Source organism: Anarhichas minor, unplaced genomic scaffold, assembly GCF_050575085.1.
Source record: "Anarhichas minor isolate MPS153535 unplaced genomic scaffold, ASM5057508v1 ptg000031l, whole genome shotgun sequence".
NCBI lineage: Eukaryota > Metazoa > Chordata > Actinopteri > Perciformes > Anarhichadidae > Anarhichas > Anarhichas minor.
This window is the reverse complement of record NW_027466477.1, coordinates 3,414,733-3,437,835: the sequence shown is the minus strand read 5'-3', so window position 1 is coordinate 3,437,835 and position 23,103 is coordinate 3,414,733. Positions and strand designations below refer to the sequence as shown.

The 23,103-nt window shown below is 41.4% G+C and overlaps 1 protein-coding gene across 1 annotated transcript; it reads left to right on the top strand.

Moving 5' to 3' along the window:
* dgkq (diacylglycerol kinase theta) lies at nucleotides 1-21,191 on the top strand. The gene is made up of 23 exons (XM_076105331.1): nucleotides 1-1,224; nucleotides 5,156-5,235; nucleotides 6,626-6,725; nucleotides 7,304-7,389; nucleotides 9,370-9,495; nucleotides 10,014-10,167; nucleotides 10,921-10,989; nucleotides 11,411-11,511; nucleotides 12,449-12,663; nucleotides 12,750-12,840; nucleotides 13,220-13,274; nucleotides 13,576-13,637; nucleotides 13,726-13,876; nucleotides 14,603-14,641; nucleotides 15,303-15,418; nucleotides 15,836-15,987; nucleotides 17,218-17,366; nucleotides 17,456-17,634; nucleotides 18,409-18,509; nucleotides 18,596-18,742; nucleotides 18,865-18,976; nucleotides 19,189-19,341; nucleotides 20,026-21,191. Exons 1-23 carry the CDS (start codon nucleotides 999-1,001, stop codon nucleotides 20,125-20,127), a joined length of 2,766 nt encoding a protein of 921 aa, XP_075961446.1. The 5' UTR covers nucleotides 1-998; the 3' UTR covers nucleotides 20,128-21,191.
* The last annotated feature ends 1,912 nt before the right edge of the window (nucleotides 21,192-23,103 follow it).

Sequence of the window (23,103 nt, the reverse complement as noted above, 5' to 3'; positions counted from 1 at the left end):
GTGAGGAAGAGAAGAAGGGAATAAAGGAAGGAGACGATGAAGGGGAGGGAGGAGGAGGAGTAAATCAGTGTTGGAGAGTCTCTGACGCGGAAGAAGAATCAGCCCTCTGAGAAGGAAGAAGAAGAAGGAACCCCAAAATGAAAGCACCCCCCCCCCTCTTCACACTTGTTGAATAACATTTAATCTCTAAAAGCTGCAGCGAATGTTTTTGGACGTTTCCTCTCCCGGTGCCTCGCGTTTTTTATCCCCGGTGTCCGTACGCGCGGGTTTCACCGCTGCATGAGAAAAATAACATCCCACTTCAGACACAACATCCAGCTTCTTACCGGGATCGATATAGTTCATCTCTTATTCATTCGGCTTTCCTTTAAGCGGAGAGAGCTCCGGAAGCGCCCCGAGCACGTTCGCCCTCTCCACCGGGGTTTGTTTGCGGCGCCGCTGGGTGGCACCGCTGTCTCCGGGCGGAGCGACTCTGATCTCCGGCATGGTGGACGTCGGCGCGACGTCGAAAAAGGTTTTGAAAACCGCTCCATCATCATTACTGCATCTCCTGGAACTCTGTGTTTCACACGATTAATATTTCAGAGTAGAGCTCCGGCCTGAGAGAGAGAGAGAGAGAGAGAGAGAGAGAGCGAGAGAGAGATCCGCCGGGCAGCACCGCTGGGTGGCACCGCTGGGTCCAGCAGCCGGTGGTGGAGATGGTGGTGTTGGAGAACTAATCTCGTTTGAATTGCAAAATCGTGACCCGGTTGCCTACTCTGTGTTTTTAGGACATGGATTGGATTAGCTTCTGAGACAGGGGGAGCTCCGGGATAAACACGCCGAGGACGGCGCGCTGTCGCCGGGTTGGGGGATGTCGCGCTGGCGGGACATTTTATAGAGATCCAGGTTTTTCTTTTTTCCCCCTGCACAATAGAAACCCCCCAATTATTGAGTTTTTGAGTGTGTGTGTGTGTGTGTGTGTGTGTGTGTGTGTGTGTGTGTGTGTGTGAGAGGACATGGCGGACTCCGGCAGGGACATATCGCCGTACCCGGACTCCGCGGACTGCCAGACAGCGAGCCCCCTGGCCGGGAAGAAGAGGGCGCAGCAGTCCCCCGGTCTCCGGAACAAGTACCGGAGCTCCGTACCGGGCCACTGCCTAAAGAGGGTGACCCTGACCAAACCCACCTACTGCCACAGCTGCAGCGACTTCATCTGGGGGCTCGTGGGCTTCCTGTGTGAAGGTACGACTACATTAACTTAAACATGTGTGTTTATTTATAGTAAATCATTACTTATTTATAGTAAAAACTTGAACTCGTGCCCACATAAGAGCACACTTAGTGGGAATTGAACCACCGAGCCTGGCTGGTTGTTACTGCAGCCTGTGGAGCTTCAGGTGACTCTGGACCAGGTGTGTTTGGGGGTCTCCTTCCTGTCAGGTGACGTATGTTAACAGTGTAGTAACCGAGTGGACAGATTTAACCTCCGATCTGGAGCTGGGTGTGAGACCAGATCCCAGACTGGATCCAAGACTGGGATCACAGACTCGGATCACAGACTGGATCACAAACTAGATCACAGACTGGGATCACAGACTAGATCACAGACTAGATCACAGACTGGATCACAGACTCGGATCACAGACTGGATCACAAACTAGATCACAGACTGGATCACAGACTGGATCACAGACTAGATCACAGACTAGATCACAGACTAGGCCACAGACTGGGATCACGGACTGGATCACGGACTGGATCACGGACTGGATCACAGACAAGATCACAGACTGGAATCACAGACTGGGATCACAGACTGGATCACAGACTGGATCACGGACTAGATCACAGACTGGATCACAGACTAGATCACGGACTGGATCGAAGACTGGGATCGAAGACTGGGATCACAGACTGGATCACAGACTGGATCACAGACTGGGATCACAGACTGGGATCGAAGACTGGGATCGAAGACTGGGATCACAGACTGGGATCACAGCCTGGATCACAGACTGGGATCACAGACTGGGATTACAGACTGGGATCACAGACTGGATCACAGACTGGATCACAGACTGGATCACAGACTGAATCACAGCCTGGATCACAGCCTGGATCACAGCCTGGATCACAGACTGGGTCACAGCCTGGATCACAGACTAGATCACAGACTGAATCACAGACTGGGTCACAGCCTGGATCACAGCCTGGATCACAGACTGAATCACAGACTGAATCACAGATTAGATCACAGACTGGGATCACAGACTGGATCACAGCCTGGGATCACAGACTGGATCACAGACTGGGATCACAGACTTGGATCACAGACTGGATCACATATTAGATCACAGGGATCGGGCTCAGTTGAAACTTGTTTTGGGTCATTGAACTAAAAGTGTTATCATCTTCTGCAGCAAAAATGAGAAACCAGGAACTCATCCTTTTTTCATTCCTCCTCTTCCTCTATTATTGTCCCTTCCTATTGTTCTCTCATTTCCTAATGTCTGTTTCCTTTACTTCTCTACTCTTTCCTTTCTTTCTTTTTTCCTTTTTCTTTAATTTCATCTCCTTTCCTTTGCCCTTATTCTCTTTCCTTTCTTAGTCTTTCCTTTCCTCCCTTTTCCTTTTCTTTACTTTCATCTCCTTTTCTCCTCTTTCATTCCTTCCTTTCCCCTTCTTTCCTTTCCTCCCTTTTCCTTTTCCTTTCCTTCCCCTTTTTTCTTTCCATCTCACAAAGCCACGACCTAATCATGAATTCAACAGGCGAACTGAAGAGCAGATCCAAGACAACCTCCTCCAAAACACACACACACACACACACACACACACACACACACACACACACACTCCACTCTGCCCAGTAACACACTGGTTGTCCACCATCAGAGCTGCAGTCAAGTCGTGATTTACTTCCTCTGGGTTGGCATGGCAACAGGAGGCGTGTTTGTGTGGCAGCGAGCAGTGTCATGACCACCTTCATCATCATCATCATCAAACAGCAGCAGATGCATTAAAAGCTGCAGAACAACAACAACAACAACAAGAAAAGTGCTGCTCGGCTGGATTACGTAATGTTTCCTTCTTTAAACTGTGGAGTTGGATTAACACGAACATGTGGTGTCATCAAAGTGCTACATCTGGCTGTGAATATTTTATATATATATATATATATATATATATATGTATACTGTATATATATATATATATGTATGTATATATGTATACTGTATATATATATATACTGTATATATATATATGTATATATATATATGTATATATACTGTATGTATATATATATATATATATATATATATACATACTGTGTATATATATATACTGTATATATATATATATATACTGTATATTATAAATAAAACGCTAAATCTCTTTATTATCACAGCTTTCAATGGTAGAAATGTAGCTGCACATTTCACAAATTACAGGATAACTGCAGTTTATTAAAACCGGGCTTTTATTTTGGTAGTTTTGTCCGTCATTTCATAATCAGTACTGATAACTATGAACGCTCCAATGAGCTCTGTGAACATGTGGTGTCATCTTAAAACAGACCTCTTGTTCCTCAAAGTGTATCTCTGTGTTTAAATAAAGGTTAAATGAGATTTTATCTGCAGGAAACTGTTGACTACTGTCACAGAAAGAAAAACAGTACTTGGTGGTTGACCACGTGAACAGAAGAGAGGATTGTTGTTGCAGTTCAAGGACTAAACCCATCAAAGTCTTGGTCTTGTCTCGGTCTAAATCCCTCAAAGTCTTGGTCTTGTCTCTGTCTAAACCCCTCAAAGTCTTGGTCTTGTCTCTGTCTAAACCCCTCAAAGTCTTGGTCTTGTCTCTGTCTAAACCCCTCAAAGTCTTGGTCTTGTCTCTGTCTAAACCCCTTAAAGTCTTGGTCTTGTCTCTGTCTAAACCCCTCAAAGTCTTGGTCTTGTCTCTGTCTAAACCCATCAAAGTCTTGGTCTTGTCTCGGTCTAAATCCCTCAAAGTCTTGGTCTTGTCTCTGTCTAAACCCCTCAAAGTCTTGGTCTTGTCTCTGTCTAAACCCCTTAAAGTCTTGGTCTTGTCTCTGTCTAAACCCCTCAAAGTCTTGGTCTTGTCTGTCTAAACCCCTCAAAGTCTTGGTCTTGTCTCTGTCTAAACCCCTCAAAGTCTTGGTCTTGTCTCTGTCTAAACCCCTCAAAGTCTTGGTCTTGTCTCTGTCTAAACCCCTCAAAGTCATGGTCTTGTCTCTGTCTAAACCCCTCAAAGTCTTGGTCTTGTCTCGGTCTAAACCCCTCAAAGTCTTGGTCTTGTTTCGGTCTAAACCCCTGAAAGTCTTGGTCTTGTCTCGGTCTAAACCCCTGAAAGTCTTGGTCTTGTCTCGGTCTAAACCCCTCCAAAGTCTTGGTCTTGTCTCTGTCTCAACCCCTCCAAAGTCTTGGTCTTGTCTCTGTCTCAACCCCTCCAAAGTCTTGGTCTTGTCTCTGTCTCAACCTCTCCAAAGTCTTGGTCTTGTCTCTGTCTCAACCCCTCCAAAGTCTTGGTCTTGTCTCTGTCTCAACCTCTCCAAAGTCTTGGTCTTGTTTCCGTCTAAACCCCTCAAAGTCTTGGTCTTGTCTCGGTCTCAACCCCTCAAAGTCTTAGTCTTGTCTCGGTCTAAACCCCTCAAGGTCTTGGTCTTGTATTTAAACCCTGTCGTTTGACGTCTGTATTTCTAGTCATTGAAGTACGAGCAATTATTTTGTCCAAAATGTCTCCAACAAAGTAAGAAAATTATGTTCAACACAAAGTTAAAAATTGAAAACAAACCAATGACTTTATTCACTGAGTGTAGAATTAGTTTGCCTCCATTTTTAGTCCCTCTCTTAGTTCTTATTCCTTTTGACTGTGAGTCATAGATTGCAATAAAGGTGATGTAATCCAACCAACCTCAGATTGCACAGCATTGTGGGTAAAAAGGACATCAGATAACCAGTTCCTCATGATAAGAACAGCCAACATGAAGCATGAAATCTGGGCTGTTTTTATTTTTTATTTTATTTTTTTTAACCCAACCAAACAGTAACATTCAGGTCAGTAGTATAGTGGATCTGTGGGGAATCGAACCTACAACCTGACAGTGTTGGTGCCTTGCTCAGTGGTGTCTGACTGTCCTCTCTGTCTCCTCCTCCAGTGTGTAACTTCATGTGTCACGAGAAATGCCTGAAGACCCTGCGCTCAGCTTGTTCCTGCATGACTCCATCTTTGGTCCGGGTGAGTAAAACAAACTCATGTTTATTGATCGGCTGCACCGATCACTGAGCCGGATTAACTGCTGCACCGATCAATAAACCGGATTAACTGCTGCACCGATCAATAAACCGGATTAACTGCTGCACCGATCAATAAACCGGATTAACTGCTGCACCGATCAATAAACCGGATTAACTGCTGCACCGATCAATAAACCGGATTAACTGCTGCACCGATCAATAAACCGGATTAACTGCTGCACCGATCAATAAACCGGATTAACTGCTGCACCGATCAATAAACCGGATTAACTGCTGCACCGATCAATAAACCGGATTAACTGCTGCACCGATCAATAAACTGCCAACGAGCATGAGTGAGAAGTAACGGAGAGGACGGGTGATCAGACCCGAGGACTTAAGAGCTTCACACACTTTACTCAAGTACTCAATTTAAGTATTAATGCAGGATACTTGCACTTTACTTGAGTACGATATTGTACTTTTTACTCTACTACATCTCAGAGGTACATATTGTACTTTATACTGTACTACATCTCAGAGGTACATATTGTACTTTTTACTGTACTACATCTCAGAGGTACATATTGTACTTTATCCTCCACATTCAATAAACACATCAACTTCAAGATGAGGGAACAGGAAGTGAAAAAATGCTGAGTCATGTTTTAGGACTATTTTTAGGATTCCTGCAGAACTCAATTGTAGCATTAAGATACTTGTGTTCCTGTAACTGTGCCAAAATAAAACACTATTTAAATACTGTATTTTGGGGAATAAAAACATGTTTTAACCCTTTTTTTACACTTATACTTATGTGTTACTCATAAATATTTAAACAGGCCAGTTATCTGTTTATTTGATGGTGAGTTTGACTCCTCCTTTACGCTGCCTTCTTAATATCTTCATGTGTTTTGGTGAACACCAGCTGCCGGCCCTCACAGTTCAGATCTCGGGCACCCGGGCTGTGGCCCCCCCACGACACCTGGTGCTTTATGTTGACCCGTCATGCTGTTGTATAACATGTCATGTTGTTTTAAGTAACGCTGTTGTCACATTCAGGACCTACAGATAATCCTAATCCTCTCTGGAGCCATTATTCACTCAAAGCTCAGTGTTCTAAAAAGCTTTTTTTAATTACTGATCTTTTATTGTCGTCCATTTAAATGTGGTTTATTTTGACCAAATATGTACAAAAACAAGACTCTTGGTATTTTTTAAACTGTTGTGTTTACGGTTTTATTTCCTTGCTAATGTTTTATTTAGTTGTGTTAACATGTTGTAATCCTCTCACTGAGTTCTTCCTGCTTTAGGATCAACACGTTGTCGTGTTTTTTCCGTTAGCGTTAGCTTCAGGCGTGTTGACCGAGTCTCCTCGCTGCCCCCTGCAGGTTCCCGTGGCTCACTGCTTCGGACCCGCCAGCCAGAAGAAACGTTTCTGCTGCGTCTGCAGGAAACAGACGGAGGGGAACGCGGCGCTGCGCTGCGAAGGTCAGAACCAGCTTCATCCTCCAGTTAAACCAGTTCAACCAGCATCGGATTATTATCTATAAATCATAAACCAATAAAAACATTCTGTGAGAACTGAGTCAGACCTGCAGAGAGATTAATTTCGTTTATTTCAATCATTTTCAACCTGTACAACTCAAATACACATCAATAATAAGTCATGACTTTTAAATTAAAAACATGTCTGCTTATTAAACCTTCCCTTGAACTCTGCAACAGAAACGATCCTCCAGTAGCTACATTCGTGGTTTTATTTTTTATTGTGACATGTTTTTTAAAAGCAGAACGTTATGCAAGTCAATAAACCATAATAATGGGGAAAAAAAGTATTGAAATTGTGTCGTAAATAATAAAAAATACAAAAGAAATTGGCATGTTTTTTGCATAAAAGTTTAATGAAGAAACTCACAAACATATTTTTCCTAAAGTGAAAAGACCAGAGAAAAAAAAAAAGGAACGCTTTAGCTATTATAGTTTTTATTTGAGATTAATTTAAACAGGATGAAAGAACCAGAGTCCGTTTGTTGATTATTTTATTTATTTTATTGTATGTGTTTCAGTGTGTGAGCTGCATGTCCACGCTGACTGTGCCGTCTTCAGCTGTGCAGACTGTCGTAGTCCTCACCTGGACGGCACTCTGGAGCAGGTGAGTGTGAGAACCAACTACCGTAGAGTCTCTAAAAGAAGATCCAACTTAATAATGTGCACTTCTACAACAACCAATCAACCACCAATCACTAATTCATGAAACTACAGAGAGTCGATGATGACTGACGGACTGAGATAGTTAACTCGGTCACGTTTCAATTCCTTTATTAAAACATTTGTTTCTACATTTGTACTTTATCAAATGTCACTCGTTATGTTTGTGTTTGGTGCACTGCGATAAACTGGCGACCTGTCCAGGGTGTTCCGCTGCCTTCGCCCAATGTCAGCTGGGATCGGCTCCAGCGACCCTGAATAGGATAAGCGGTTTGGATAATGGAATGTTTGTGTTTGCACTTTAATATCTGAAATTAATCAGACCTTTGAGACGAGACAGATGGCGGTTTCATCAGCAGCTACAATCTATTCTTTGTAAATTCACCCGTCAGGACCATTAAAAAAGATTTAATACAATTTCATTTGTTTTTTTCTGCAAAATGCAGGAAAACTGAAACATGTTTGAAACATAATATATTTTAGGTCTAAAAAAAAATAATAAAATTGATTATTACAAACTGAGATTAATTAAATGAAGGAGACATATCCTCCAGCTCTAGTATGGATGATATGGACTCATTGTCTACCTCCATAAGAATTTTAAATATTGTTGCTAGTAGTTGTGTTGGTTGTGCAATAGATTCATGATGTAATGTCTGAGATGTGCAATAGGTTGCTTGTTCCTGTCTGGTTGTGTAATGTGTGTGGTTGTGTGTGCTTTAGTACATGTTGCGTTCTATAAAGGCAGCTATAATTATAATATGTTATGTGTCATATCAGTAAAAGACAAATATCTCTGTGTGGACAATATCAAATATATCAAGTGAAGTCAATGCTTCGCGTGTTAAAGCTGCATTCTCTCTAGTGTCCACCAGGGGGCGACTCCTCTGGTTGTATAGAAGTCTATGAGAAAATGACTCTACTTCTCTCTTGATTTATTACCTCAGTAAACATTGTAAACATGAGTTTATGGTCTCAATCTCTAGTTTCAAGTCTTCTTCAATACAGCATGATGTTCATTTAGTACATTATGGTCCATTTAGAGTCAAACAGACCATAAAGCAGGGGATGCTTTAGGGCGGGGCTACACAGTGATTGACAGGTCTCTACCAGAGACGTATACGGCGTCTCTACGTCACTCCTCCTCAGTCCAGATATGGTCACTTCCTGTTCACTGGTTGCGAAAAAAACAAGATGGCGACGGCTGTAATCCAAAATGGCGACTGACAAACGATCTACAGCATAATATTAGTCCAATCAATGAATGTGATTGAGTGTTATTAAACAGTCTGACTGATCACCTGACACCTGCAGCGGTCCCACACTCTCTGATCAAAGACTTCGTGTGTGTGTGTGTGTGTGTGTGTGTGTGTGTGTGTGTGTGTGTGTGTGTGTGTGTGTGTGTGTGTGTGTGTGTGTGTGTGTGTGTGTGTGTGTGTGTGTGTGTGTGTGTGTGTGTGTGTGTGTGTGTGTGTGTGTGTGTGGCTGATTGATCGGTTGACAGACGCTGATTAAAAATCAATAGTGTGAAGCTCCTGTAGAGCTGCTGATGGCTGTCAGACAGAAAACCAGCAGCAGAAACAGACTGGTTCAGACTGGTTCTCAGCTCTAAAACCCACTACTCTACTGGTTCTACTGGAGACGTCAATATTTAAAAACACACATATGTGGTTTTATCAAAAATTCCCTAAAACAGCTGGTCTTTGTAGTTTTTATCAAACAAACAGGAGGAAATAGTGCATTTGTTGGGGACTATTTTCAGCAGCGGATGAATCCACATTTGGTGTGTGTGTGATTGAGTCAGAATAAACTACAGAGTGATGATGATGATGGTGGTGACGAAGGAAGAGCATTGATGCTCATTGATATTGTTTCTCAGTTCTCTAACAACCTCTCACTTGGGATCTACTTTCTGCTGCTGCAGGATACGTTTCACCACCACTGGAGGGAGGGGAACCTGGCGTCAGCGGCGAGGTGTGATGTGTGTCGGCGCTCCTGCGGCTCATCTGACGTCCTGTCGGGGATCAGGTGTGAGTGGTGCGGCATCACGGTGAGGACCAGCTGAACTGCATCAGACCAGACATGAAGACCTGCAGACCTCTTGACCTGCAGACCTAAGACTTGCAGGTCTACAGACCTCTAGACCTGCAGACTTGCACCTGCAGACCTCTAGACCTACAGATTTCAAGACCTACAGATTTCAAGACCTACAGACCTATAGACTTGCAGACCTCTAGATCTGCAGACCACTAGACTTGCAGACCTCTAGACCTGCAGACCTGTAGACCTGTAAATTATATATAAATCATTTTGTGTTTCATCATAACAAACTAACTGACAGACAGGAAAACCTGGACCAGGTAGTTTTCAGGAGTCCTGGTTGGTTTCATGGTGTCAAAATACAATATGATGTTTGTCTCTATACGAGTCTTCATGTCTCTTCATGTCTCTATACGAGTCTTCTTGTCTCTATACGAGTCTTCATGTCTCTTTATGTCTCTATACGAGTCTTCTTGTCTCTATCAACGAGTCTTCATGTCTCTTGTGTCTTCCTGTTCGTCTCTGCAGAGCCACGCGGCGTGCTACCTCAGCGTGCCACCAGAGTGCACTCTGGGACGTCTGCGCTGCATGATGCTGCATCCGGCCTGCGTCCGCCTAGACTCCAGAAACTTCAGCAAGATGCACTGCTACCGCGTCATGGAGAGCTGCAGCCAGGACCTGGGTACACACACACACACACACACACACACACACACACACACACACACACACAGAGCTCCAGACCACATCCTCTGTGATGCAGAAACACTCGGCTCATTTCCTGAAAGCTTCGCTTCTTCATCTGAGCCCAAACCCCAAAAAAATTTTCTCACGAATTCTCTGATGTGAACGACTTTGTTTGTGAGGCTCGTTTTTAAACAAACATGTTTAGAGTCTTTGCACTCGGCCTGCAGACCTCTAGACCTGCAGACCTCTAGACCTACAGACCTCTAGACTTGCAGACCAGTTCCTGCAAGTTTCAACAGATTTAAAGGAGGACTTCAGAAAAACTTATTTTGCAAATTTAAGTTAATTAAACCAAAAGAAAACCTGCAGAGTGAGATTCTACAAGGAGCAGGTGTACTGTCCCTTTAAGTCGTTTAAAGAATGGAAGATAAGGACAATTACATTGTAGGAAATATCTTGTGAAAAAATTTTAAGTTTAAAATACATTAAAATAAGATGAACTTCATGTATTCTGAGGGAGAATGTGCAGCACGAAGTGGAGCTCTTATTATTGATTTAAATATATCAAAATATAAACAATAAAGATTATCAATGAGGGGAAACGTCAACATGAAAACAGAAAAGTGCAAATTCAAAATATAATGTACATAAACCAAAATAAGTAACAATAATAAATAACACAAAAAATATATATCGTAAAGTTTTTCCAGGTTTTTGGTGACTCACAGAACTCCGTGTTTTTTTTCAGATAACTCGGATGATGTGGATCAGTCTGCTGCTGCGCCGAAAGAGGGTCAGCCGGCGGCTCCAGAGTCAGGTTAGACCTCCAAAGTCAGGTTAGACCTGCAGAGTCAGGTTAGACCTCCAGAGTCAGGTTAGACCTGCAGAGTCAGGTTAGACCAGAGTCAGGTTAGACCTCTAGAGCCGTCAGGTTAGACCTCCAGAGTCGTCAGGTTAGACCTCCAGAGTCGTCAGGTTAGACCTCCAGAGTCGTCAGGTTAGACCTGCAGAATCGTCAGGTTAGACCTCCAGAGTCGTCAGGTTAGACCTCCAGAATCGTCAGGTTAGACCTCCAGAGTCGTCAGGTTAGACCTCCAGAGTCAGGTTAGTCCTCCAGAGTCAGGTTAGACCTCTAGAGTCAGGTTAGACCTCCAGACAGGTCATAAGAGATGAATAATGATGTGTGTGTGTGTGTGTGTGTGTGTGTGTGTGTGTGTGTGTGTGTGTGTGACTCACAGGTAAACAGCTTCTGAAGGTGTTTGACGGTGATGATGCAGTGAAACGCGCCGGCTTCCGATTGGTTTCCATCATGAGAGCCACAAAGAATGAGGAAGTTGTGGTGAGAGCTTCCCAAAAACATTTCACACACACTATTACTACAACTACTACTATTACTACTACTACTACTATTACTACTACTACTACTATTACTACTACTACTACTACTACTACTGCTACTACTGCTACTATTACTACTACTACTACTACTACTATTACTACTGCTACTACTATTACTACTGCTACTACTACTACTACTACTACTACTACTACTACTATTACTATTACTACTACTATTACTACTACTACTACTATTACTACTACTATTACTACTACTATTACTACTACTGCTACTACTGCTACTACTACTACTACTATTACTACTACTACTATTACTACTACTATTACTACTACTACTACTACTACTACTACTATCTACATCTAGGATCTCTAGTGGCAACTTCAGGAATAGGCATTTGTTTTTCAAAATAAAAGCAGGTAATTATAATTCTGTAAAAGCTGGTTTTAAGTAATTCAATGGAGAATTTAACATCACAGCAGTGAGATTGGAGGAGAAAATAGTTAAATTCATGTTTTGATTTACAGGTTTATAATTAAACTATTCTAATACAAAATATGTTAAAATAGAACGTTGATCAAAGTAAAGGCAGCCAAAGAGTTTCTGAAGACTAAAACTCTATTTAAATCTCTGTGAATCTACTTTCATATTTAATACGAAACTAAATATTGTTCTTTGTCCGATTGGTGATTCCTAATCCTTTTAATTACATGTCTTATTTTGAGGTGAATTTAATATAATAATTGTATGTATTTGTATTAATAATAATAATAATAATAATAATAATAAAATTACATTGTATTTGTACAGCGCTTTACATGGTAAAAACAAAGCAGATAGATGACATTATTATAGTAAATATATATATATATGTATATATATTGTTTTAATAATACGCTGTACCGGTGTCGTCCTGCAGGAGGCGGCTCTGAGGGCCTTCTTCCTCCCCGATGATTCTCAGGACTTCGAGCTGCAGGAGGTCGGTGGCGTGCAGCGTCTCCACAGCGACGACATCCTCAACCGCAACGGCGGCACCGACAACCGGAGCTCCCTGAAGGACGGCGGCGACGCCTGGCTCCTGAGGGCCAAACCCAGAGACAATGAGGTCATCCAGGTGTACGCGGGACGGCCCAGGTGAGGAACTTGACCCCTTTCATTGGGCTCAGATGTACTGGTTCTCCTCCCAGTGTGTTGATGGTCTCACTGGCTGTGTGTTTCAGGTCGGGAGCAGCTTTCGTCTCCGTCTCCGTCTCTAGAAACAGCTCAGCAGCTTCAGTCGTCTCCGAGGTCCTCGGTCTGCTCCACAGACGGGTGATTTTATGTTTTTATGTTTTTATTTATAGCAACATAACCAGTGAGGTAACTCACTCGGACACATTTTATTGGAACTATTGTAAATTATTAATATTGTCACTAATTTGCAGCCACACATGGAATTTAAAAAGTCACAAAAACAAATTGGTATAAAGTCACTTTACATATATAAGCTGCATTTTTTACATTTCATGCTGTATTTGTCTATAAAAAGTTAAACAATATAAACGGTTTCTTTATTTAAAACTGTGTTTTTTTTACAGCTTTTTTCCCCCTTTTTTAAAGTCACACTTTAAATACCTGGTCGACTCTTCATGGCCGCTTCACCTCACCTGAAAACAGTGTGAAGTGAACTAAATAATGTGTGTTGTTTCAGGAGGAAGACGCGTCCACTTTCAGCCTGATGGAGGTCTACATGAGCAGCAAGCAAGGTGAGCGCTGACGTCAAGAATAAAGGACACACAAAAACTTTTATTTATTATTTTATTTTACTTTTCATATTTTATATTTTATATTTTATATTTTATATTTTATATTTTATATTTATTTATCTATTTTTTAAATCTATTATGGCCCTTAAAACCCTCTGAAGTCTCTGCTGTATGACTTGCCGTTGTTAGATAAAATCCATAATGTGTAAAAAAATGAAGAAAACTTAAATGAAGTTATGAAAACTGTGTGTGATGATGACTCATCGGTGAAGGTTGTGACGTCTCCATTTCTGTCCTCCAGTTCAGAGACAGACACTGAGTCCTCAGGAGAAGATTCAGGACAAGCTGCACGAGATCAGGAAGGTATGAGGACATGTAACACACTGAACTCCTGCAGGAGGAGGAGGTCAGGAGATCAACATGATTGATTGATTGATTGATTTTTTTCCAGGTGTCTGTGCGTCAGATGAACCAGACTCGTTTCTATGTGGTGGAGAACAGGAAGCCAGCGGTGCAGGTGAGCCTGCTGATCGGAGGTCTGACCCCCCTTCTGTCCAAAGATGAGTACGTCCAGCTGATCCAGGAACAGCTGAGCATCAAGAGTGAGTGAGACACGTTCAACTGAGACATGTTGACCTGAGACACGTTCACCTGAGACACGTTGACCTGAGACACGTTGACCTGAGACACGTTGACCTGAGACACGTTCAGCTGAGACACGTTCACCTGAGACACGTTGACCTGAGACACGTTGACCTGAGACACGTTCAGCTGAGACACGTTCACCTGAGACACGTTGACCTGAGACACGTTCTCCTGAGACACGTTCACCTGAGACACGTTCACCTGAGACACGTTCACCTGAGACACGTTCAACTGAGACAAGTTGAACCTGAGACACGTTCACCTGAGACACGTTCACCTGAGACAAGTTGAACCTGAGACACGTTCACCTGAGACACATTCACCTGAGACACGTTCTCCGGAGACACGTTCACCTGAGACACGTTCACCTGAGACACGTTCTCCGGAGACACGTTCACCTGAGACACGTTCACCTGAGACACGTTCTCCGGTGACAAGTTCACCTGAGACAAGTTCACCTGAGACACGTTCACCTGAGACACGTTCACCTGAGACACGTTCTCCTGAGACAAGTTCACCTGTGACACGTTCACCTGTGACACGTTGACCTGAGACACGTTGACCTGAGACACGTTGACCTGAGACACGTCCGACCTGAGACACGTCCGACCTGAGACACGTTCGACCTGAGACACGTTCACCTGAGACACACCTCCTTACTTCCTGTTTCTCTGTCTCTGCAGGTCACCTGGTCACCGTCAGCCACGTCTACACCAGTCAAGGTGAGATTTAAGGGGCCTCTCTGACATCATCATCATGTGCAATAATACTTTCTATATCATGTCAAATATAACTTTCATTATGTGAAATATAACTTTTCTATTTTATTCTCTATCAGGCTCTTCTGTTAGTTTCACTTCTTATGCAATTCATATTTGTACTCTTAATTTAATATTTTGTTCTAGTAATTAACTTTTTCTATTTTATTATTATCTTATCTGCTTCTCTTAAAAAGTAGCAGAGGGGCTGAAAGTGTCTCTTAAAAGGTGTTCTCAACATTTCTCAACGTGACATTTATTTGGCTTTAACTCCTTAAAACAAGGACTTTTTTTGAATCCTTAATTGTTTGTAAAAAAGCCTGAATCGCCTTAAATTATCTCATAATTCTTAAGAGAAATATGTGTTCCTGCTTTCCTCTCCTTTAGTTAGTTTTCACTGTCGGAGAGTTTAATTTACAACTAAACATCATAATATTACATTTTTTTTTGCAGGTAAAAATTTTAATTTGTGAAGTTTGTCAGATAAAAGAAGTCCAGTAGAAGCATAAAGTAGCACGAGAAGAAAGTACTCAAGTAAAGCACAAGTACCTGAGATGTGTACTTATATGTATATATATATATATATATATACTGTATATATATGTGTATATATGTGTGTGTTTAGCTGCGGTGGCGTTGCAGATCTCGTGTTTCTCTGAAGCAGAGAGGATCTACATGTTGGCTAAAGACACGACCGTCAACAACAAGACACTCACGTCCCTCGTTATTCCAGAGATCGAGGTGACAATCAATTCATCTTTCAAATCATCTTTTATGTATCTAAACACTTTTATGTCTCAACATTTTTATTTATTTATTATTATTATTATCTTTTTTTTTTAATGTAAAATGTTTCCCAGTTTTTATTCATCTGTTGAACTTGTTTCATTACTCTTAAAATATAAGTGCACAATAAGTAAGTCCACTTTTATTTATTTTATCTGTAAAAGGTTTTCAGATTTTATTTTATTTTTTATGTGTACAGCACTTTGAGCTACATAGTCTGTATGAAATGTGATATATATATATATATATATATATATCAAGATAATTATTATTGATGACACTACAAACGCTGTTTCTGACACACAGGTTTTTTATTTAATCGTTCATGTGTTGTTATTGGTAAGATGAGTAACTGTAGTTGTTGTCTGTCAGAACAACGATCTGGGAGAAGACGTCTGTCCTCTGCTCGTGTTCGTGAACCCGAAGAGCGGCGGCATGAAGGGCCGAGAGCTCCTCTACGGCTTCAGGAAGCTGCTGAACCCTCATCAGGTCTTTGACATCTCCAACGGAGGACCGCTGGCTGGGTGAGAGAAACCAACGATGATGATGATGATGATGATGTTGATGATGATGACGATGGAATGTTTACAGGAAGTTCAGGCAGGAGGTTTTTATTTATTGCTGCACATTTAAAGGGAGAACTCGCCACCTTTTTCTGTGTTTGTCTGATCGGTTCTGATGGTAAATGTAGTCACACTGAAGTATTGATCTCTCCTGCTGCCGGCTGTGCCTACAAGTACCAGGATGCATTGCGTTGTGAGCGGCGAGTTCGCTACGTCTGATAAATAGAACAAAATAAACTCACAAAATGTCAATAAAGGAAATATTCTTACACCTAAACTGAAACATACAACCATACGATGTAAAATAAACCCTTAATTCTACTTTGATTTGAATGGGAAAGTCAATTAATAACTTTATTTATAAAGCACCTTTAATAACAGACAAAGCAAGACAAGCTCCGGTAAAACCCTGATGATTCTACTCTTTTTCTATTTCTATGTGATTAACACAAATGTCATATTTTGCATCCAGTTTTTCTACTTTGTTTTTTCCTCAGTTAAGATAGGCGGCAACCTCCGAGTGAAGTCAAAGCTTCATGTGTTAAAGCTGCATTCTCTCTAGTGTCCACCAGGGGGCGACTCCTCTGGTTGTATAGAAGTCTATGAGAAAATGACTCTACTTCTCTCTTGATTTATTACCTCAGTAAACATTGTAAACATGAGTTTATGGTCTCAATCTCTAGTTTCAAGTCTTCTTCAATACAGCATGATGTTCATTTAGTACATTATGGTCCATTTAGAGTCAAACAGACCATAAAGCAGGGGATGCTTTAGGGCGGGGCTACACAGTGATTGACAGGTCTCTACCAGAGACGTATACGCCGTCTCTACGTGACTCCTCCTCAGTCCAGATATGGTCACCTCCTGTTCACTGGTTGTGAAAAAAACAACATGGCGACGGCCATAATCCAAGATGGCGACTGTCAAAATGCTGAACTCAAGGCTTCAAAAACATCAGTCCACAAACCAACGGATGACGTCACGACGACTACGTCCACTTCTTAAATACAGTCTGTGGGAAGTAGAAGCTGCAGCTGTGACCTTTGACCTCTGATGTCATCATCACATGGTGACTCTTAATGGCGCCGATCGAGCCAAGTTCATGTTATTTTCTTCATGAAGTCTTCAGGCCTTTAAACTGTGATTTCTGATTTTTTTCAATGTGTCTGATGTTCGTCTTCTCTGCTCCAGCCTCCACACATTCCGGGAGGTTCCCAGGTTTCGGGTGCTGGTCTGTGGGGGTGACGGGACGGTGGGCTGGGTGCTGGGAGTGCTGGAGGCCGTCCGGCACAAACTGGTGTGTCGTGAGCCGCCCATCGGCATCATACCGCTGGGAACAGGTCAGACCGACGCTCACTGACTTGACACGTGCTGCCGGGGTTTTGAGGTTCAGTGTCCACGGGTACTAAAGTCTTTCCCGTCTCGACAGGGAATGACTTGTCTCGAGTCCTGCGTTGGGGAGCCGGTTACAGCGGCGAGAACCCCCACCACATCCTGGTCTCTGTGGACGAGGCAGACGAGGTCCTGATGGACCGGTGGACCATCCTGCTGGACGCCCAGGACATCTCTGAAGACGGGAAGGACAACGGCTTCCTGGAGCCTCCCAAGGTCTGGTCCAGATCCAGGTCCTGCAGGACAGACGGGGCAAACAGTCCAAATCCATTCTCCCCGTTAGCTTACAGTCCTTCAAGGCTGCTAAAAACAAGCTAACGGTTCCATGATGTGCAAATCTGCAAGTGCATTCACGATGTAACAGCACTGAACCGGTGGATCTTGCAACATATTTTACACATTATCTGCATGGAAGTTTAATTAAACATAAATAAAAAGATACATTTTAAAAATTTAAATATATTTAACAATGATACTGACAAAACATGTGCTGAAAGTGGTTGTTGTTACTGAGGGCGGTTAGATAATATGAATTTTTCTCATAATGCTACTTTTTAATTTTCTGAATATTTATTATACTTTATTCTCAATCTTAGTATTTTTTTCGCCCTGATACTCCTCCATGATAATTAGTAAATAAACATCATACATTATTATAAATGTAATAACTTAACATTTCCAATTAGGTTAAGATTTGTACAAAAATAAATAACAAATAAATGACGAGATGAATTATAATAGATTAAAATAGATATAACAATTAATCATATGTTAAAACCAGTTACTAAGGGCGGCCAGATAACATGAATTTTTCTCATAATGCTACTTTATCTTAGTATTTTTTTCTAACAGTGACCCTGATACTCATGATACCACGATACTTAATAAATAAACAGTGTCCATTGTTAAAAATGTTAACAGGAAATGTGTGTTCTACACATCTACAATTGTCTGAGGTGAAACGGTCTTTAACGCGTCTTTGTGTCTCAGATTGTGCAGATGAACAACTACTTCGGTCTGGGCATCGACGCGGAGGTCAGCCTCGACTTCCACCAGGCCCGAGAGGACGACCCTGATAAATTCACCAGCAGGTAAAGCTACAGCTCATTCGGGGGGTCGCTCAGACGGAGCCGACACATTTGCAAATTAAAACCTTTATTTTATTCAAATCCCAAAGGTTCCATAACAAAGGGGTGTACGTGAAGGTCGGCCTGCAGAAGATAAGTTGGACCAGGAGTCTCCACCAAGAGCTGCAGCTGCAGGTGGACGCTCAGAACGTCCCGTTACCTCACATAGAGGGGCTGATCTTCCTCAACATACCCAGGTAACACACACACACATCACACTCCTCACCCACAGTCAGTATGACCGCACACTCACCTTCCTGTCTGTGTGTGTGTGTGTGTGTGTGTGTGTGTGTGCGTGCGTGCGTGTGTGTGTGTGTAGTTGGGGTTCTGGTGCTGACTTGTGGGGGTCAGAGGTCGATGTTCGCCATGGGAAACCGAGCATCGATGACGGGCTGCTGGAGGTGGTCGGCGTCACCGGCGTCGTCCACATGGTGAGATAAGTCACGACACTCAAGACTCTTTAGCTGTTTCCAGAGCTTTCAACCTTGTGTGTGTGTGTGTGTGTGTGTGTGTGTGTGTGTGTGTGTGTGTGTGTGTGTGTGTGTGTGTGTGTGTGTGTGTGTGTGTGTGTGTGTGTGTGTGTGTGTGTGTGTGTGTGTGTGTGTGTGTGTGTGTGTGTGTGTGTGTGTGTGTGTGCACGCAGGGCCAGGTGCAGAGTGGTCTGCGCTCAGGGATCCGTATTGCTCAAGGGAACTACATCAGGCTGACGGTGAGCAAACCCATACATGTCCAGGTGGACGGAGAACCGTGGATCCAACCGCCGGGACACATCATCATCTCTGCTGCTGGACCGAAGGTTTGTCCCCGAAGGGCACCCGTAGTTTGTGTTTTTGTTGGTTTTTCTTTTACTTTCTGTCTTTTGTCTTTATCCTCGTTCCTATCCTTTCTTCTTCTTTGTCCCTTTTCTTCTCCTGTTTATTCATTTACTTCTCTTTTTTTATAGCCTTTCATGTGAAAATGTGATTTATCTGTATTGTGGTATTTTCTGTGTATACCTCTTGTTTGTCCATAGTTTGGTATCTTCTGAGTATACCCGTCCTTAATCTGTAGTTTAGTATATTCTGAGTATACCTGTACTGTACCCTGTATTTAATCAGTAGTTTGGTGTGTATCCCTGTAGTTTATCTGTAGTTTGGTGTGTGACTCTGTCGTTTATCTATAGTTTGGTGTGTGACTCTGTAGTTTATCTGTATTTTGTGTGTGACTATGTAGTTTATCTGTAGTTTGGTGTGTTTATCTGTCGTTTATCTGTAGTTTGGTGTGTAACTCTGTCGTTTATCTGTAGTTTGGTGTGCAACCCTGTAGTTTATCTGTAGTTTGGTGTGTGTGACTCTGTAGTTTATCTGTAGTTTGGTGTGTGACTCTGTAGTTTATCTGTAGTTTGGTGTGTATCTCTGTCGTTTATCTGTAGTTTGGTGTGTAACTCTGTAGTTTATCTTTACTAATTTACACAACGTTTGTTCATCTGCTGTGTCTGCAGGTTCGGATGCTGAGGAAGTCCAAGCAGAAGCAGAAGAAGTCATCAGGTGGCTCAAAGGACGGTCGTTCTGAGAGTCCGTCCTCCAGAGACGGAGGAAACTGACCGACCCGCCTAAAAAAAAATCAGCATCCTGCCTTTTACCTGCCTCCTGCTGCTATCTGGGAGGCCATTTTGTTTTCCATCAGCCGGCTGTGAGCTCACTCGTGGAGCTTCGTAGCGACGCTGACGGGCTGCAGATCAACCTGGAGACTGAAGGAGGTTTAAAGTTTACAGCCTGCACGCGGTGGGAGGAAGTCCTGGATCGCCTCAAGTTTGGTCCAGTTAGGATCACATTTCCATCCTGCTGACCAAGCACTTATCACTCACAGATTTCATAGTTAATATTCAGCAACTGAACTTTTTTACTTAAAAAAGAGTAACAAGTAACTTCTCAGTATGGATAAGCTTCAGAGTTTGAACAAAATAAATCTATAGAAGTATTTAACAGAAGTAGATTTCTGTCCAGATGTGACTGTATATGTACAGTAAGTAGCAGTAGACTCAATGTCAGTTGATTAATTGTAATAACTTTAGTTGTATTAATATAATGTACAGCTATAGAGTGATTATAACCTTAATCATATTGTCATTAGAGAATATAAAGAAACAGGAGAACTCCTGAAGACAGGCAGTTTAGTTAAGAAGCTGCAACCACATTTTGTTTATCTAAACCACAAATCTCCTTGGAGGCTGAATGATTCTTCTTCTGTGAAATATATTCGTAATATTGGTTTCACACAATATTTATGTGGTGAAGCTCTCCGAAGCTAATGAGCACGCAAAATCAAACAAGACATCTCTGAAACCACTGTGTGTAACTGGAAAGAGTCAAAGAAGTAAAAAATACATAAAAGTCAGATCAAAAAAGTGTTAAAGTGAAGATAAACTGTAAAGCCTGAAGCACAGTTTGTATTTCTGCAGATGGAAAGTGTGAAGCTCTTACTTTGGCAGCAACACCAACTGTGAATATATGACAGGATTTATAAGCCAAAATTTGTTTTGCCATGAATTATAATCTTGTTACGATGACGTTGCACAAGACGGATTTTGTGCAAACTAGATAATAACGTGTGCACAAGATTGAAAACATCTATATTTTGTAACATAATAAAGAACTCATGACCAGACTGTCACAAAATCTGTCTTTTTAGTTGATTTAATTAAGATTGAGATCACGACAAATAATCTGAATTATACGTTCCAAAACGCAATTGTAAAACTTGCCAAGATTTACTTTTACCGTTACCAATATAGCTACCGTTATTTTGCGTCTTTCTTTCGCTCAACAGAATTGACTTTATTCGTCCAAATTTCTGTTAAAGAATGCAAAACGTAACTAAAAATACAGTGACGCGCTACAGATGGTGTTGTTGCTACGATGGAAACTGTGCTGCTTTACACTGTTTTCAGTTAATGCTAACATACTCAGCTGTGATGTATGACTGACTTTATCTCTTTCCCGTCTTCTCTGGTAGCAGTTAGCTAGTTGAGTCTTATTAAACTGAGTTTAGCTGAGCCGTGGAACTACATAAAGAGAAAATGTCACGTTAGAAATTGTCAAAAAGTTGTGCCATTGTGATTAAAGGCAGCACCGTACATTTGCTAAAAAACTAGCTATATAACAGCACCATTACTAGCTTGTAAGGTGGTTAGCGTTTTCTTGAAAGTTAGCTAGCTTGCTAGTATGTCGAAACAAAACTTAATTTGTAAATTAAGGATATGTTACTGGCTTTATTAGCTAGTTGCCCTGCTAGCTTGTCTATACAAAATTAAAACAAAACTCAATAAATTTTACGGGAAAATAAAATTTGTAAATCAAAAGTATAGATTTACTAAAATGTGGACAAAAATGGTGGCACTGTATCAGGTAGCACCAGCCACTAGCTAGAAAGCTAACTGTATTCCTAGCTAAGCTAAACTGGAAACAACTCTAACTTTGCAAGCTAATAGGCTAGTTTACTAGCAAGCTAACTAACAAGCTTGTTGCCTAAACAAAACTTAATTTGAAGAACTAATAAAGGGTTCAATTACTAAAATGTGGGAACACATTACTACTGCAGATAGCATTAAAGAACTGAGCTGAAAACTAGCTCAGCATTAGCTTAACAAGGTGGCTGCTAAGCTATCTTGCAATAGACAAAATTAAAAGTTAAATTCACATAATTGTAGGGGAAAAAAATAAAATGTTAAAAATGTTGGAACAACATTTGACCCACTGTGCACCAGATACTAGCTAGAAAACTAGCTACATTATTAGCTAAAACTAGACATATTACTAGCTTGGCCAGCTAGTTAGCTTGTTTACTGGCAAGCAAAACTTAATTTGTCATTGAAAATTGATTGGGGTCAACAAATTAAGTAATTTACGGTAATTTACTATGAGGGGATATATTTATATTGATCACAATATTAGTTCTTTCAATTATTCGCAATTTGAAGGTAAAATTGCTCAATTTATCAAAACTTTTCACCTGGGCTCAGTATTTAACGTTGAATGAGTTAAAATAAGGAAAACAACATTGCCAGATCTACAACAATGATCATATTTGATATGATACAACTTTAATCTAAAGTTAATAATAATAATAAAATTAGTTTATTTGCTGCCACAACAAAACTTGTCAACGACGAGCTTCAGCTGCCAGTTTATATGAAGGACTTCGTCCACATTCCAGATGCAGAACGTAAAGAAATAGATATTAAAGGACTTTATGCTGAAGGTCTCAGCTCTTCATGTAGCCACAAGAGTATTTGATCACTGTACTTTGGATGTAATATTCAGTTTTTTTAACTGCATTAACCGATTCATTTTGATGTATTTGGTGCTAGAATAATATGTTTGATTCTAGATTCAAGGATCTTGTTTTTACTCAAAGCCTCAAACTTCATTCAAAATGTAGCTTATTTAAGGACTAATTGATGGAACAACAAGTTTGAATGCAGACTGTATTCTCCACATTTAATGACTTTAATAAATCAAGACTACAGTGAGAGTTTCTGGCTTTGAATGAACGTGGATCAGATACATCAATGGCATAA

Excerpts from the sequence above, each read along its gene's own strand:
- dgkq (XM_076105331.1), top strand. The coding sequence starts at position 999 with ATGGCGGACTCCGGCAGGGACATATCGCCGTACCCGGACTCCGCGGAC. Across the intron at positions 6,726-7,303 it reads CGCGGCGCTGCGCTGCGAAG|TGTGTGAGCTGCATGTCCAC; the intron begins GTCAGAACCAGC and ends TATGTGTTTCAG. Across the intron at positions 11,512-12,448 it reads CAAAGAATGAGGAAGTTGTG|GAGGCGGCTCTGAGGGCCTT; the intron begins GTGAGAGCTTCC and ends GTCGTCCTGCAG.